At 45.4% G+C, this 13,051-nt stretch overlaps 1 protein-coding gene across 3 annotated transcripts in view; it reads right to left on the bottom strand.

Annotated features, from left to right (window-relative positions):
* The window catches only part of PKHD1 (PKHD1 ciliary IPT domain containing fibrocystin/polyductin), a 380,982-nt gene that overhangs the window by 284,971 nt on the left and 82,960 nt on the right, over nucleotides 1–13,051 (bottom strand). For all 3 annotated transcript variants that reach the window (XR_010599356.1, XM_065587493.1, XM_065587494.1), the window contains exons 32-33: nucleotides 9,476–11,101; nucleotides 7,181–7,324 (exon numbers count right to left, since the gene is read on the bottom strand). Coding sequence is in view for 2 of the 3 variants with exons in the window: in XM_065587493.1 (XP_065443565.1) it covers nucleotides 7,181–7,324; nucleotides 9,476–11,101 (1,770 nt within the window). In the remaining variant the exon portion in view is untranslated. The remainder of the gene's footprint in view (nucleotides 1–7,180; nucleotides 7,325–9,475; nucleotides 11,102–13,051) is intronic.

Genomic DNA, 13,051 nt, shown 5'->3' with positions numbered 1-13,051 from the left:
AAACGTGAAAGGCAGCATGGTAGAAAGCACAAAGATGCTTGTTTAAAAATGTACTAATGGGTGATGGAAGCTGGGGTCATTGACAGAGTAATGGAGTGGAGATGAGAGTAATCAATGTCTTGATATTGTTATGAGAGATGATGGGGATGGTGCCAGAGTCAGGCCAAGATTCAGAGCCAGAATTGGGTGGGGCACAGAAGCAGGGATGTGGAACAAAGCAGGGATCAAGACTCAGGTGAGAGGTCATGGTCTGATGTAGCTCTCAGCCAAGGATTCTGGGGCATTGGTCAAAACGACAGGCATCGTGAGATAGTGTCCACAGTGGGTTTGAAAGGTGGTCTTCCACTTGTCCTCAGCTCTCATAGTATTCTGGAGAGAAAATGACCTTTAGTTTGTGCCAGAGGATGAGTGTGTTACGGAGGGTCAGCCAAGAAATACCCAAGATCAGGGGAAAATGCCAGGAGTGAATAGCACTGAACTGAAGTGTCTTTCTGGGCTCTTCGCAGGGCTGGCTCCAGGCACCAGCGAAGGAAGCAGGTGCTTGGGGCAGCCAATGGAAAGGGGCGGCATGTCTGGGTCTTCGGCAGCAATTCGGCGGTGGGTCCCAGTCCCTCTTGGCAAAAAAGCTGGAGCCGGCCCTGGCTCTTCAATGGTGACCAGAGGTACAGTTTCTGTGTCCACCAGACAGGAGAATGGGGGAACCCATCAACTGTCTCTGCTAGGTCCAGAAGGGGCCTGGGTCTTAGGGGGATCTGACCTGAATCTATGAGGGGCTGCTGTGGAGGAATTGGAAGGGAGCATGCTGGGACACGTACTCATCCAGTAGTTGTAAATGCGGTGTTGGCTGGCAGAGTTCAGCACGTGTTCTGGATAGGTCCATGGCTCAAAACTCAGGGAAACATTTTGTCAAGGTTCCCAGGCCAGCCTCGTTTTTGGGGCCTGGACTGACTTTTTTTCCTGGGTCTCTTAGGTTTGGATTCCTCATACAACAACCAGAAATATAATAAACCAGTTTGCCACAGTAGAAACACAAGTTAAGATTGGCAGGCCAGAATAACCTGCAACTGCTTGACTTGAGAAGCAGGACTCGATAGTGGGAGGCACAACTGTGACAATGCCTCTCGTCTTTCTTCCCACTGCCCCACAATCAATTATCAATCCAGGCCTCTGTTGCTCTGGACCAGGGGTCAGCAACCTTCGGCATGTGGCCCATCAGGGTAATCCGCTGGCGGAGCGCGAGACATTTGGTTTACATTGACCAACCACAGGCACGGCCCCCCGCAGCTCCCAGTGGCCGCAGTTCACCATTCCCGGCCACTGGGAGCTGCGGGAAGTGTGATCATAAATGTATTGGTGAAATTTTTTCCATTCCAAAGAGTTTTGCTAACAACTTTTTCAATATGAGAAGAGTCCTTCTCTGTCACGGGCAATGCACTGCTGCAAATAGAACAGATTGTCCCCCTTGCAGCATGGTATCTCCTAGGCCCAACTTGGATGTGTCATACTGCAGCATCAGGGGTTCATCTGCGTTGTAATATTTCAAAATGGGAGCCTTCCCAATAATCTTTTACTTTCCAGAATGCTTGCTCTTTTTGGTCCGTCCACTCCTATGAGGTGTCTCAATGTGTCCGCTGTCTCAAGATCTCACAGATCTCAGACAGACAGTTGAAAAACTTTCCCAAATAACTGATCATTCCCAGGTATTTTTGGACTCATTTAACATCATTGGGTCTTGGCATTTCTTTAATTGCCCTTATTTTCTCTGTGTCTACCTTCAGGCCTTTGGAGGTCAACAAATGTTCAATGTATGGCACCTTAGTTACTCTCAACTTGAGATTGTCCAAGTTCAATTTATTATTTTTTCCCTGCATCTCTGTAAAAGAAATGTAGCAATGTGTAGTTATGATCTCATTGAGCTTTTTCTGGATCATCATCCTCTCCCACTATCAACACAACTGCTATTGTCCAGATTCCCATCAAGCCCTCCAATACTTCCAGACTGCTCTGGAATACCTCTGGTGCTGAACTGATTCCCATTGGCATCCTTAACCATCACTATCTCCCAAGTGGAGTTGCACAAGTTGTCAAGTAACTGGACTTTTCATCCAATTCAATGTGCCAGAATCCATTTTTCATATCGCATTCTGTAAAAAGTCTCTCTTTAGACAGATCTGTTAATATGTCCTCCATTGTAGGCAGAGGGGAATGGCTCCATTTCAAAGCTTTGGTTAAAGTCTTTGGGTCTATGCATATTCTCAGCTTTTCAGATGGCTTTCTTACCACCACAAGACTGCTTTTCTAGTTTGTGTTCTTCTCTACAGGATGAATAATTCCATAGTTCTGTAAGCTCTGCAGTTCGTCTTTCAATGGCTGTCATAATGCAATAGGTACTTTCCTTTTTTGGCAATTTAACTGGCTTCACACTGGTGTCAATCTATGTTTTATAAACACCATCTAACTGTCCATCTCCCTGAAACATATCTTGATACTCCCTCTGTATCATCTCCTAGTCCAAGGTAATATTATCCAATGTATCTTAGTCATCTTGCTATCCACTTTCATTATGTTCTGGAACTGTACTTTTATCCAGTTCGTGGTTTAGACAGTCTTGCTGCCCAAAAGCAAAAATGCTGTCTTATCGCCTATGACTACAAAGTCCAGTCTGTATTTTTTTTCTTGGATTTCCTAATTTAATTTTACATTTCCCCAATGGGTTTTAATGTGATCTGGTTGTACATTGTTAACAGCTGGTTGGTCTCTTCCAACCATATGTCTGGGTTCACCAGACTGTGGCACAAGTTGTAACATTATCCCAATCAATCTAATTGAAATTGTATCACTTTCTTCCCAAATAACCTGCCTGCATACAACTGTTTCTGGTGCTTACAAGGGTCTTCTTGCACTATGTTTATCATCTGTTCGGTCACTCATACAATGTCCTCATACTCATTGTTGCTCTCTTTAGTTACTGTGTGTACCTTGGATTTGTTTTTTCTTCTCTCTGGGGAAAACACAAACACTTGGCTGCAAAATGATTACATTTTGTCAGAGATATGGCATTTTTTCCTCACAAGCTAGACACTTTTCTTTCTGTCTTTCATGGTTTCTCCCACAGTATTGACGTGTGTCTGTAGCATTGTCATCTACTGATGTTGGATCTGGTTTTGATTTCTCTTTCTTATGTATGGCATGGACAAAGCTTTTCCCCAAAGTCAAGTCCGCTTCCCTCAGCAGCCAATTCCATACTTGTAAGTCTCATATCTGGTCACACTATCCGGTCTCTTATCAATGAATCTTTAATATTTCCCAAACTGCATCTGGCTGCTAACATTTTTAAATCAGTGCTTTATTCATCTATAGCCTCTCCAGCTGCTTGATCCCAAGTCAAGAAATGATAGCTTTCCACCATTTCATTCTTCCTGGGGTTAGAGAGAGTACCAAAACAGCCCGTTATTGCTTTTAAGGTGTTCTGAGCTTGGGAAATGTCCACACAGAATTTCACTTACCTCTCTCCTTTTTTCTCCAATCAGGTAATGAAACAGTTTTATTTTCACAACATCTTCTTTATCTTCCAGCGGGGTTAAATTCCTCTTTCCAGCTCTTCCATGCCTGAACTAAATTCTTCGCTTGCAGAGGCTTCAGACCCTCCATTTTTCTGTTATCAGCCTTGTCTTATAAAGCAAACTGTATTCTCACAGAAGTATTCTGCTCTCTGCAGTGCAGCTCTGAATGGTCTCCCCACTGTCTAGGACTGGATTACCACTGCCACCATGTTTTAGGCTTTGTTGTATCTGGAACATCTGCTATATAAGATCTCACTCTGACATGGGATTAATTAAACTTCAGCTTCTCCAGCCTACTGGCTTCTCAGACAGTTCCCAAGGAGGTGTTGTTTTCAACGGTAGGCTGCGCAAAAGTGTCTGCTAGCACGATGAACTTACTCCTGCAGTGCCCGATTCTTGACAATCAGCTGTGAAAACCATGCTGCACAGCTTGGTTATCCATCTGGAGCCAGTACTCCCTGGGATAAGGAGCCGGACCTGCTCAGAGAGGTTGGTTTTCCAAGCAAACTGCCGTGGACCGGGAAGTCAGTCCTAGTGGTCAGGGCAGTGGTGGTCAGATGTAGTCACCAGAGCAGGAGTCAGGCGCCAGAGCCAGGGGTCAGAGCCGGAGATGGAGCCAGGGGTCAGGCCATGGGTTGGAGCTGGAGACAGTAGCCAGGGGAAGGGGGGGCACAGAAGCAGGGATCTGGAACAAGGCAGGAAGGCAGGAGCCAGGCAAAGATCAGGAATCAGGTGAGAGGGCAAGGTCTCATGTAGCACTCAGCTAGGGATTCACCTAGTTGCTCCAAGAACTTCCTGTGCCTCCTTCTGGCTTAAAGAGCAACACCGAGCCAATCAGAGAGGCGGGGCATCTCCTCCAATTAGGAGCTTTGGGGTCCGGGCTTCGGGTCAACTGGGGTCCACCAGCCCACATTCCCTGCTGGTATCGGCAGTCCGAGGACTGCCTGGGGACCCATCAACTATATCACTTCCAAAAAAAATTTTTTTTTCCTCTTACTTAATTGGCCTCTCAGAGTTGGTAAGACAACTCCTACCTGTTCATGCTCTCTGTATGTGTGTATATATATCTCCTCAATATATGTTCCACTCTATATGCATCCGAAGAAGTGGGCAGTAGCCCACGAAAGCTTATGCTCTAATAAAGTTGTTAGTCGCTAAGGTGCCACAAGTACTCCTGTTCTTTTATTCAACACCCAGGATCTCTCACTAATAAGTACCTTAGATAGATAAGCAGCAAGAACAATATTAAAAATAAAAGGAAACTCACATGCCATGACTTAAAAAAAATATTTGCAGTTGGTGGAATCATCCAAAGGCTGTGTGTGTGTGTGTGTGTGTGTGTGTGTGTGTGTGTGTGTGTGTGTGTGTGTGTGTGTGTGTGTGTGTGTGTCATAAAAATACATGAAGGGGAGGTATTTCTGCAGCAGGATGTGATGTAACAGAGGAATGCATCACTAGTCTAGCTGGTAGGGGCCAGCCAGCACATCACAAATGTCAAACTCCCAGAGAATAGTACCAAGTAAACAGCAGATGTGAGGCTAGATTAAAAAGATCTTTGGCAGGCCAATTATCATCTAAAAATATCACCTGAAAATATAATTATAATCAAAATATGAATATCAGGCTATTTTACCCTTTGTGGTGTGTTTGCGAGATATGAACGCGTTTGAGTTTGTGTACACAAACATTTTATATGTTTATGTGCCTATACCAGCATTGCAAATATCTACTTGGCTCTAAACTAGTGTGAGTTTGTGTTTTAGTTTGTTTTGCTTGACCAGAAAAAAACAAATATTTTTCTAAGTGTAACAGATCATCACTGGTAGAGGGTAGGTGAGAGAGAGAGAGAGAGAAGTTAGCCTTCTCAATGGCATATTTGGTAGGATATGAGATAAATATCTTAATTCAGCAGGAGCTGAGCAATAAACAAGGGAAAGTCTTGTGTGTCTGTTTAGTGGGAAGTGCAACCTACCCAACTCAATTCCCCAAACTAAATAACCAAGAAATTCTTTGATACAATCATTCAGCATTCGCTTGCTGACATCTAGTGCCCATTTGAAGTATTGTCTGGACAAGCATATTCTTGCCACCTCAGCAATGGTCCAAAGCACAATAAATTTAGAAACACCGTTCTTCATGTTTTCATAGTCTCAATCATTTTATTGTATTTTATTCTATTTCTTTTTCTTGAATAACCAGTCTCCTCCTCCCCTCATCCCGGTAGTCAAGCACTGAGTCTTTTAACATGAGATATCCCAGTTCCCAGGACAGAGCTTAAAGGAAAGTTCCTAGGATTGTTCCCAAATCCTGTTTAAATAAGTGATTATTTACAGTATCTCAGGTTCATTCTGCCCACATCCAAACACACACAGTTTTGGTTTGTATTTTGAGATTGCTTATCGAGAAACTCAGAGGATGAGGCAAAATGACAAGTGGGAATTCCACAAGTTGGCAGTCACAGATACTCTCATAGCATCACCCCATAGGGTGGGAGGGATTTATAGATCCATGGAGGAGCAGGGGCCATGGACTTTTGACCTCAGGGAGGTCTCTAGAATTTGAAGAAATATTACATGTAACCCACACACCTCCTGGGTGTGGTGTTCTATCCCCTCTAGTGGCACTGAGACCACTTAGAGATTAATGAGTCTGCTACAGCCTTATCTAAGGCCCATGTGCCTTTTGGCTCATGCATTTAGCGCCAGAGGTCCCAGGTTCGATCCCACTCCCCGATGACCAGAGTCTGTCGGTGTTTCAAGTCGGGGCTCACCCGGGATATCAACTAGAGAGTCTCTAAAGCTTCAGACACCCTTCCTCAGCTAGGAAACATATGTAACACACGTCCTGGATGTGGTGCTCTGTCTCCTCTAGTAGCACTGAGAACACTTAGAGATTAATGAGTCTGCTACAGCCTTAGTTAAGAGGCACGTAGCTCCAGAGGTCCCAGGTTTGATCCCGCCCACCAACAACCAGGGTCTGTCCATGTTACATACAGATCTCAGGGTATTCACTTAGCCCCTCCAACCTACTCTTTGAGCTACCCTTAGAGTAGCTTGCACTGTAAGCCCCTCGGGGCAGGACCATCTCTTTGCCATATGTTTGTAGACTGCCTAACACATCGGGCCCTGGCCTGCAGAAGCTACTGCTATGCCAATAACAAGACCCTGCATGCATGCATGCCGTAGTCTCCTCCCCCCCAGTTCCCTACCTCCTGCCATCCAGAGAAGAAAGGTGCAAGTGCTTCTGCTGGGTTGTTCCCATGGGAATGATGCTGCAGAGACAGGCTGTCATCCAGCCATGTACCATCTCTTATCACATCTCCCACACACTCACAAAGCAGTGACCATGTGGTGTTTCCAGAGAGGGCCTGATCCATGCGCACTGACATCAATGAAAGACTCCCATTGACATCAGTGGGATTTTGGATGAGGGTCAGGATGTGGTGGCTGTTGCCATGTTGGCTCCTCTCCCTTCCCCATAGCAGTTTTTGGGCCATCAGAGGTGCCCCTCTCCTCATTTGCGCTAGGATTTTTTGCAATGGGAATTCAGGACATGTGGTTTGAGGTCGGGGATAGATTTTAGGAGGGTTCATTATCCATCCCAACATGTTAACTGACCGTCCAAGCGCGGGGCCAGGCAGCTCACATCGGTCGTCGTGGTGTCACCTAGAATTTCACAGGGAGCGCCACAGATGGTTACGGAGGTGTTTCCTGGAGCAAACCCAGTGCCGTGCACGTGCACTGCCCCTCCACCCAGGCCACCTAGGAAGAGAATAGAGAAAGGGATTTAAAACAGAGCTTCATGACTGGCCGTTAATGAGACCAGCCTGGAACTGCAGCCTCAGTTTACAAGGGCCTCAAAATCTGCCTTTACACTCTGCATTATGGGTAAGGGAAAGGCCATCACAGATGTGCCTCAGTTATCCACAACTAATACTTGGAGCCAGATCATCTCTGGCCACTGCATCTTGCATGGCTCTACAGAGGGTGAGGGGTGGTTGCGATGCTGCACTACCCTTAATGCCCCATCCCAAGGCAAAATTTAAGGACTGTCGGTTCCTCCATGTACCCATTTAAGGTTAAGTAGACGCACTCCGTGAACTCAAAAGAGTCATGCCAATCTAAAATTGGTGGAAGTGAGATGAGAATCAGGCCTACGGTTTCCGTTTCTATGAAGGCAGTGTGGGGCTCTGATAACTGCCTGCTGTATGATGCTGGGCAAGTCACTTAGCCTCTCTCTGTTTCCCCTGCCAATATTTGTCTATCTTGTCTATTTAAATTGTAATTTTTTCAGGGCTGGACTGTCTTTTTCTATGTGTCTGTACAGCACCTGGCACAATGATCTTGGCTGGGGCCCCTAGGTACTATAATAAAGACATAAATAAATAGTGATTTCTGTCATTGACTTGCTGCGTTACTGAGTTTCAAAAGTATCCACTGACTTCAGGTGCCTGCATTTTTGTGTGTCCATCTTAAGAGAGTTAAAGTCAGATATTTTCAGAAGTCAGTGGAAGCTGGAGGCACTCAGACCTTCTGAAAATAAGGCGTTAGGTGTCTCGAGTTCTGCACCCAAATACCAAGGGAACAAAATGAGTGAACGCTTTGGAAAACATGGGTGTGCCTCCCTCTGTGCCTTCATTTGCCCCAGTCTGGAATGAGTACTGTGGTGTCTGCAGCCATGCATCCTGCTTTTGTGTGAGTACACCATTCCCTGTCTAGAGCTGGGTGGGAAACGGTTTTCCCAGCCTGTGAGAATTTCTGAAGTTTCAAAAAAAAAATCATCTCTCAAATCAGGACAACGCATCTAAATCTCAAGATGTTTTTTTGCAAATCTATAATCCTAAAAAGTTTTTTGGATTGGGTCAATCAAAATGTTTCATATAAAAATAATTACCTTTTTTGGTATAATTTCACTAAAATTTCAAAACAAGACGGTGATTCAGACCAAAAAAACTAATTGTTTCAAATAGATGTCAAAATAGGATATTTTACCAACTTTTTTTTCAAATTGGGAGAGTTGTCAAAAACAACTCTTTCTCATAAATAGTTTTGTTTTTGATGAACTGGCATTTTCCAACAAACAATATGTTTCAACGGAAGATTTCTGACTAGCCATATCCCTGTCTGCTAGAACCAGCCTTGCACAGTTGGAATCACCTTGTCCATCCCACAACATCTTTTTTTTTAAAACTTCCCAAGATCTTAAAATTCTTTTTTTCTGTAACACACATTGCCTGTGCAGAATTTATGGAGGCGAGATGTGGTATAACAGTTTAATCAGCACTCCGCTGTGATGCGTAAACAAGTGGCATCATTGTGTGTGAGTAACGTGGAGATCTAACTGCTTGCCAATATAAGGTTTTTACAAGTCTCTGCAGGGTCGGTCCTGGGATTGGTCCTGCTTTGAGCAGGGGGTTGGACTAGATGACCTCCTGAGGTCCCTTCCAATCCTGATATTCTATGAGTCTATGATCAAATCCATGCAGAGATACCTAGATAGATAGATCGGTCGGTCTTAGAATTTTGTGCTTGTGCCCGTCAACACAGTCTCTGATTGCTTACCATTGTTCTTCCACTGAATCTTGGATACTATGTTTTACACCCAAATAAGGATTTTATTTTATGGGGGATGGGTAGGGGTATTTAAGAGATCACATTATGAATTCCTGAAAACAGAATTTAGCATGTAAGCAGCTGACAGACCCCCAGCCAGGACACTCGCTCATAGTCTGTGAAAAAAACAAATCAGGCCACATTCACTCTCCCCTGATACTCTAGATTCTAGTGTGTTTGTCGGGGGCAGGTGGGGGTCACTAGTGATTTCCTCTCTTACAAACTCCAAATACAAATTGTGACATCTCTGTCACTGCTGTTACCCGGGAGACAGTCATCCCCAGCCACTCATGCACTTACCCCAGTTGTTGCGTGTCGATGTGACAGTAAACTGAGAGGTGAATGTCAAGTTTGACGAAGCCCAGCCTCGGAGGAAGTCGCCGCCGAGGACCCGGTATTCTCCAGCAGGAAGCCGGGGAGCCGAGCATTGCAAAGTGGTGTGATTGCCAGTGATGTTGGTGCAGGGGGAGTCCCCAATGGAAATGTGCATGCTTTCCACCCCCGTGATCCGTGACACAGTCATTGTTAAAAGGAGACCCACCGGAGGCAGAAGGAAAAGGAAAATGGGGGTGAACTCTTCACTGTAACTTATTTCACCAAGGTGGTACAAGATGCCATCTATTTTTAGATCTAAAGCATGGATCCCATTGCCCAGAGGAACAGAGCACTGGAGAACCACATAGCTGACATCTGTAATGAGGCAGGGTCGGTTCCCAACAAGAACGGAAGTGCTGTTCCTTCCTTTCAGTGCTGCCCCTTGTATGGCAAGAAGGCCCCCACCATTGGTACTGAAATTTTGGGGGTAAAATTTGAGCACCCAAGGAATGACGGTGAAGATACGGGAGTCCCTGCTGAAGCAAGCATGCCCGCTTCTTCTGTTGGACACAGAAAGGCTGTGCTCCCCTGGGGAAAGGCTGCCCGTCTGGCATTGTATGCTGGTCTCATTCCAGAAAGTTACGTTACAAGGGTCATGGTTGTCCACTTGTATCACAAGTTCATCAGTTGCCAAAGCTAATCTCTGGCCTCTGATCAGCAGAGATGACAATATCCCATTGATCTCCCAGACTACAGCATCTACCTTAGGGGTCCACTCTTTCAGAAGGTGGAGTGCACAGTCTGTGGGGCAGACACTCTGGATTCCATTTACCGTCACTGTGACATTAAGGGCTTGAGAGGCATCAGGCAACCACCAGTCATCCAGAGGAGGTTCCCTTGGAAGAAGAGCACAGATGATCCTGTTGTAATCCACACTGTGGATCTCACAAGTATAGTTACCCGTCAGGCTCACGCGAACTGAATTCCTCCTAGATTTTAGAACAAGACCGAATATAGTGAACAACAGCCCACCACAAGCTGACCCTTGTGATGGAATGATGGCCTTTACCTCTGGGACTAATGTAATGTTCTGCCGTGCTGCCGTCATGTTGGCATAGCCTAGCTGCTTCTGGAGAACTCTGACGGGATAGATTCCAGGTTCCAGAGTGCTCAGTGGGAAGGAGCATTGAGAAAGGGTTCTGGATTCATTGTCGCATTGAAACTCCAGCTCACATTCAGAGTCTCCCAGCTTAGCCACTGAACCAGTTATATTTATTCCTTCTATGCTCAGCCACAGGCTGTCATTCATCATGTTTACTTCCACAGAGGTAACTACCGGAGTCAAAGCCATCTGGTAAGTAAAGGTGATATTCCTCTTTGGGAAGCTCCAGGAGGGAAGGAGTGGAGAGGATCTGTTACCAATGAACATCCCCACAAGTACAGAGATGTCCTGGGACTCTATATTAGAGAAGTCAGCAGCCGGTGGGGTCTGGCACCATATTGTCTCTTCCACCAAGCGGGTAACATCACAGGTTTGCGTGCCTATAAAGACTGAAACCAGGGTGGGGTTTTGGCTAAAGCCTTTTCCAGAAATTGTGAGGATTGTTCCACCTAGGGATACAGAAACAGTTAGCGCCATGGAGTCAGCTCAGAGTGAATTCTAATATGGTGAAACGCCACGGAAATTTCTACAGCCGCATTGTCTCAGCCTCTTCTGCCCTTAAAACAAGGTTCATTGGCACCTGCTCACCATATAGGGACCCTGAGTTTATATGACACTGCTTCCTACATCAAGCACTCACCCACCACTGCATCCCAGTATGTAACATTTAACAATTTAACATGGGGAGAGCAGCGAGAGTGTGAAAAATTCTAATCCCTAATCTAAGGACGGGTTTGCCAAGCACAGGGTTCTTCAAAACTGGCCACTTTACCCTGTGATCGCTGTTTGCCTGGCAGCTACATTCCAGCTATACGTCCCTGGAGTATGGGCTGGTCCCCTCTTCCTTGTGCAGAGTGGCATGAACTAACTTGCGCACAAGGTTGTGATGCAACGCCAGATAGCGGTGGAGAAATATCAGACTGCAGCACAGACATCACCAAAGCTAACCCTTTGTCTGCTAGGAAGAGGATTAAGCAAATCAGAACACGCAGTGGGGTGAGCTGAGACTTTCAGCTACTAAAACCCAGGCCTAAATTCCTCTATTCCAAGTCTAAATTCTGCAAGATGTTTAGCAAGTGCTTCAGCAAGAAAGATCTCCCTAGGAACGATATCATTTGTTGACGGCTCCATTAGCATGACAGAGTTTTTGGAGGACCCAATAGCAAGGTGTGCCCAAATCTTGCCCAATTCAAGGCTGTATTGGTAACCTGCCATGACTTCAAGAGGTCACATGTTAATGGCCTAAAACTGAGCAGATTGCAGCTATCGTCATCTTTAATACAGAGATGCACCACGTGAAACTCCAGCTTGCAATACGCCATCCTGAGCCAATCAGCCTCCACTGACTTCAAAGTGGTGCATCCCATGCTGCAGCCTATAGTTACTGTGTGGGATATTCCTCCAAATTAAAGAAGGTGGCCCTGGACTATAGACTATTCACTGGCTATCCTATGTGACTTTCTAGAAAGTTTCAATACATTTTTTCATAAAGTCAATAAACCCCAGTCCTCTCAAAAACCAAAAAAGTGGAACTAGTCTGACTTGGCCAGCTTTCTCGCTCAGCACAGGTTCTGAGGCATCCTGATCCCCAGATAGTACACTCTTTGGGGTAGCATCCCCGTCTCCACTTTCCTCGGTAAAATGCCTGGCATGCTGCTGGAGCTGAACATCATTCGTAACCAATCACATTTTGCTTAAACCTTGAATTTACTTCAAAAAAGAGAATTCTTCTACAATCCACATGTTTTATTATTTAACCTTCCAGTTTGATGGGCTTCGCTATATCTAAGTTGGCATCAGCTCTCAAAGCTGAATAATAATATTTGACACTTTATCTAATGAACCGACACAAAGCCCCTCTATGATTATGGCCAGCAGAGGAGTTAAGTGATTTGGCTAAGGCAATCCATAGAATCCGTGAGTTTCTAGCTCCCAGTCCTGCACTTCAAGCATAAGACTATGCATCCTTTCCCACCCTCCACTAGGCCCAGATTCTCCTTTTCCTAATGCCAGTTTTACACTGGAGGAGCTCCACTGAGGTCAGTGGAGATACTGTTGATTTACACTGGTGTGAGACAGAGCAAAAATCGACAACTTAATTCTCTACAACTTAAAATGTTCATTGCCTCCATATCTGCTACACAGCAAAGCAATAGAGACACTCCACTTAGGCCCTGATCCTGCAAAGGTTTATGGTCAGCTTTAGTCCTAGTGGGACTCTGCGTATACGTCAAAGACTTAGGCACATTGAATGTTAAGCACTGGGAGCTCCGGACTGAAAAAGCCAGCACCAGTTATTCAGGTGTGAGTGGTTTTTGTGCATTTGGTTCATTCATGAGGGGAAACAAATTCAAAGGACAGGGGACCTTGTCATCAGCCCTATGGCCAACTTGTTCCAA

The sequence above is a fragment of the Chrysemys picta genome, chromosome 3 (assembly GCF_011386835.1).
Source record: "Chrysemys picta bellii isolate R12L10 chromosome 3, ASM1138683v2, whole genome shotgun sequence".
Taxonomy (NCBI): Eukaryota; Metazoa; Chordata; order Testudines; family Emydidae; genus Chrysemys; species Chrysemys picta.
Note: the sequence above shows the minus strand (reverse complement) of the source record. Positions and strands in the feature narration are given on the sequence as shown.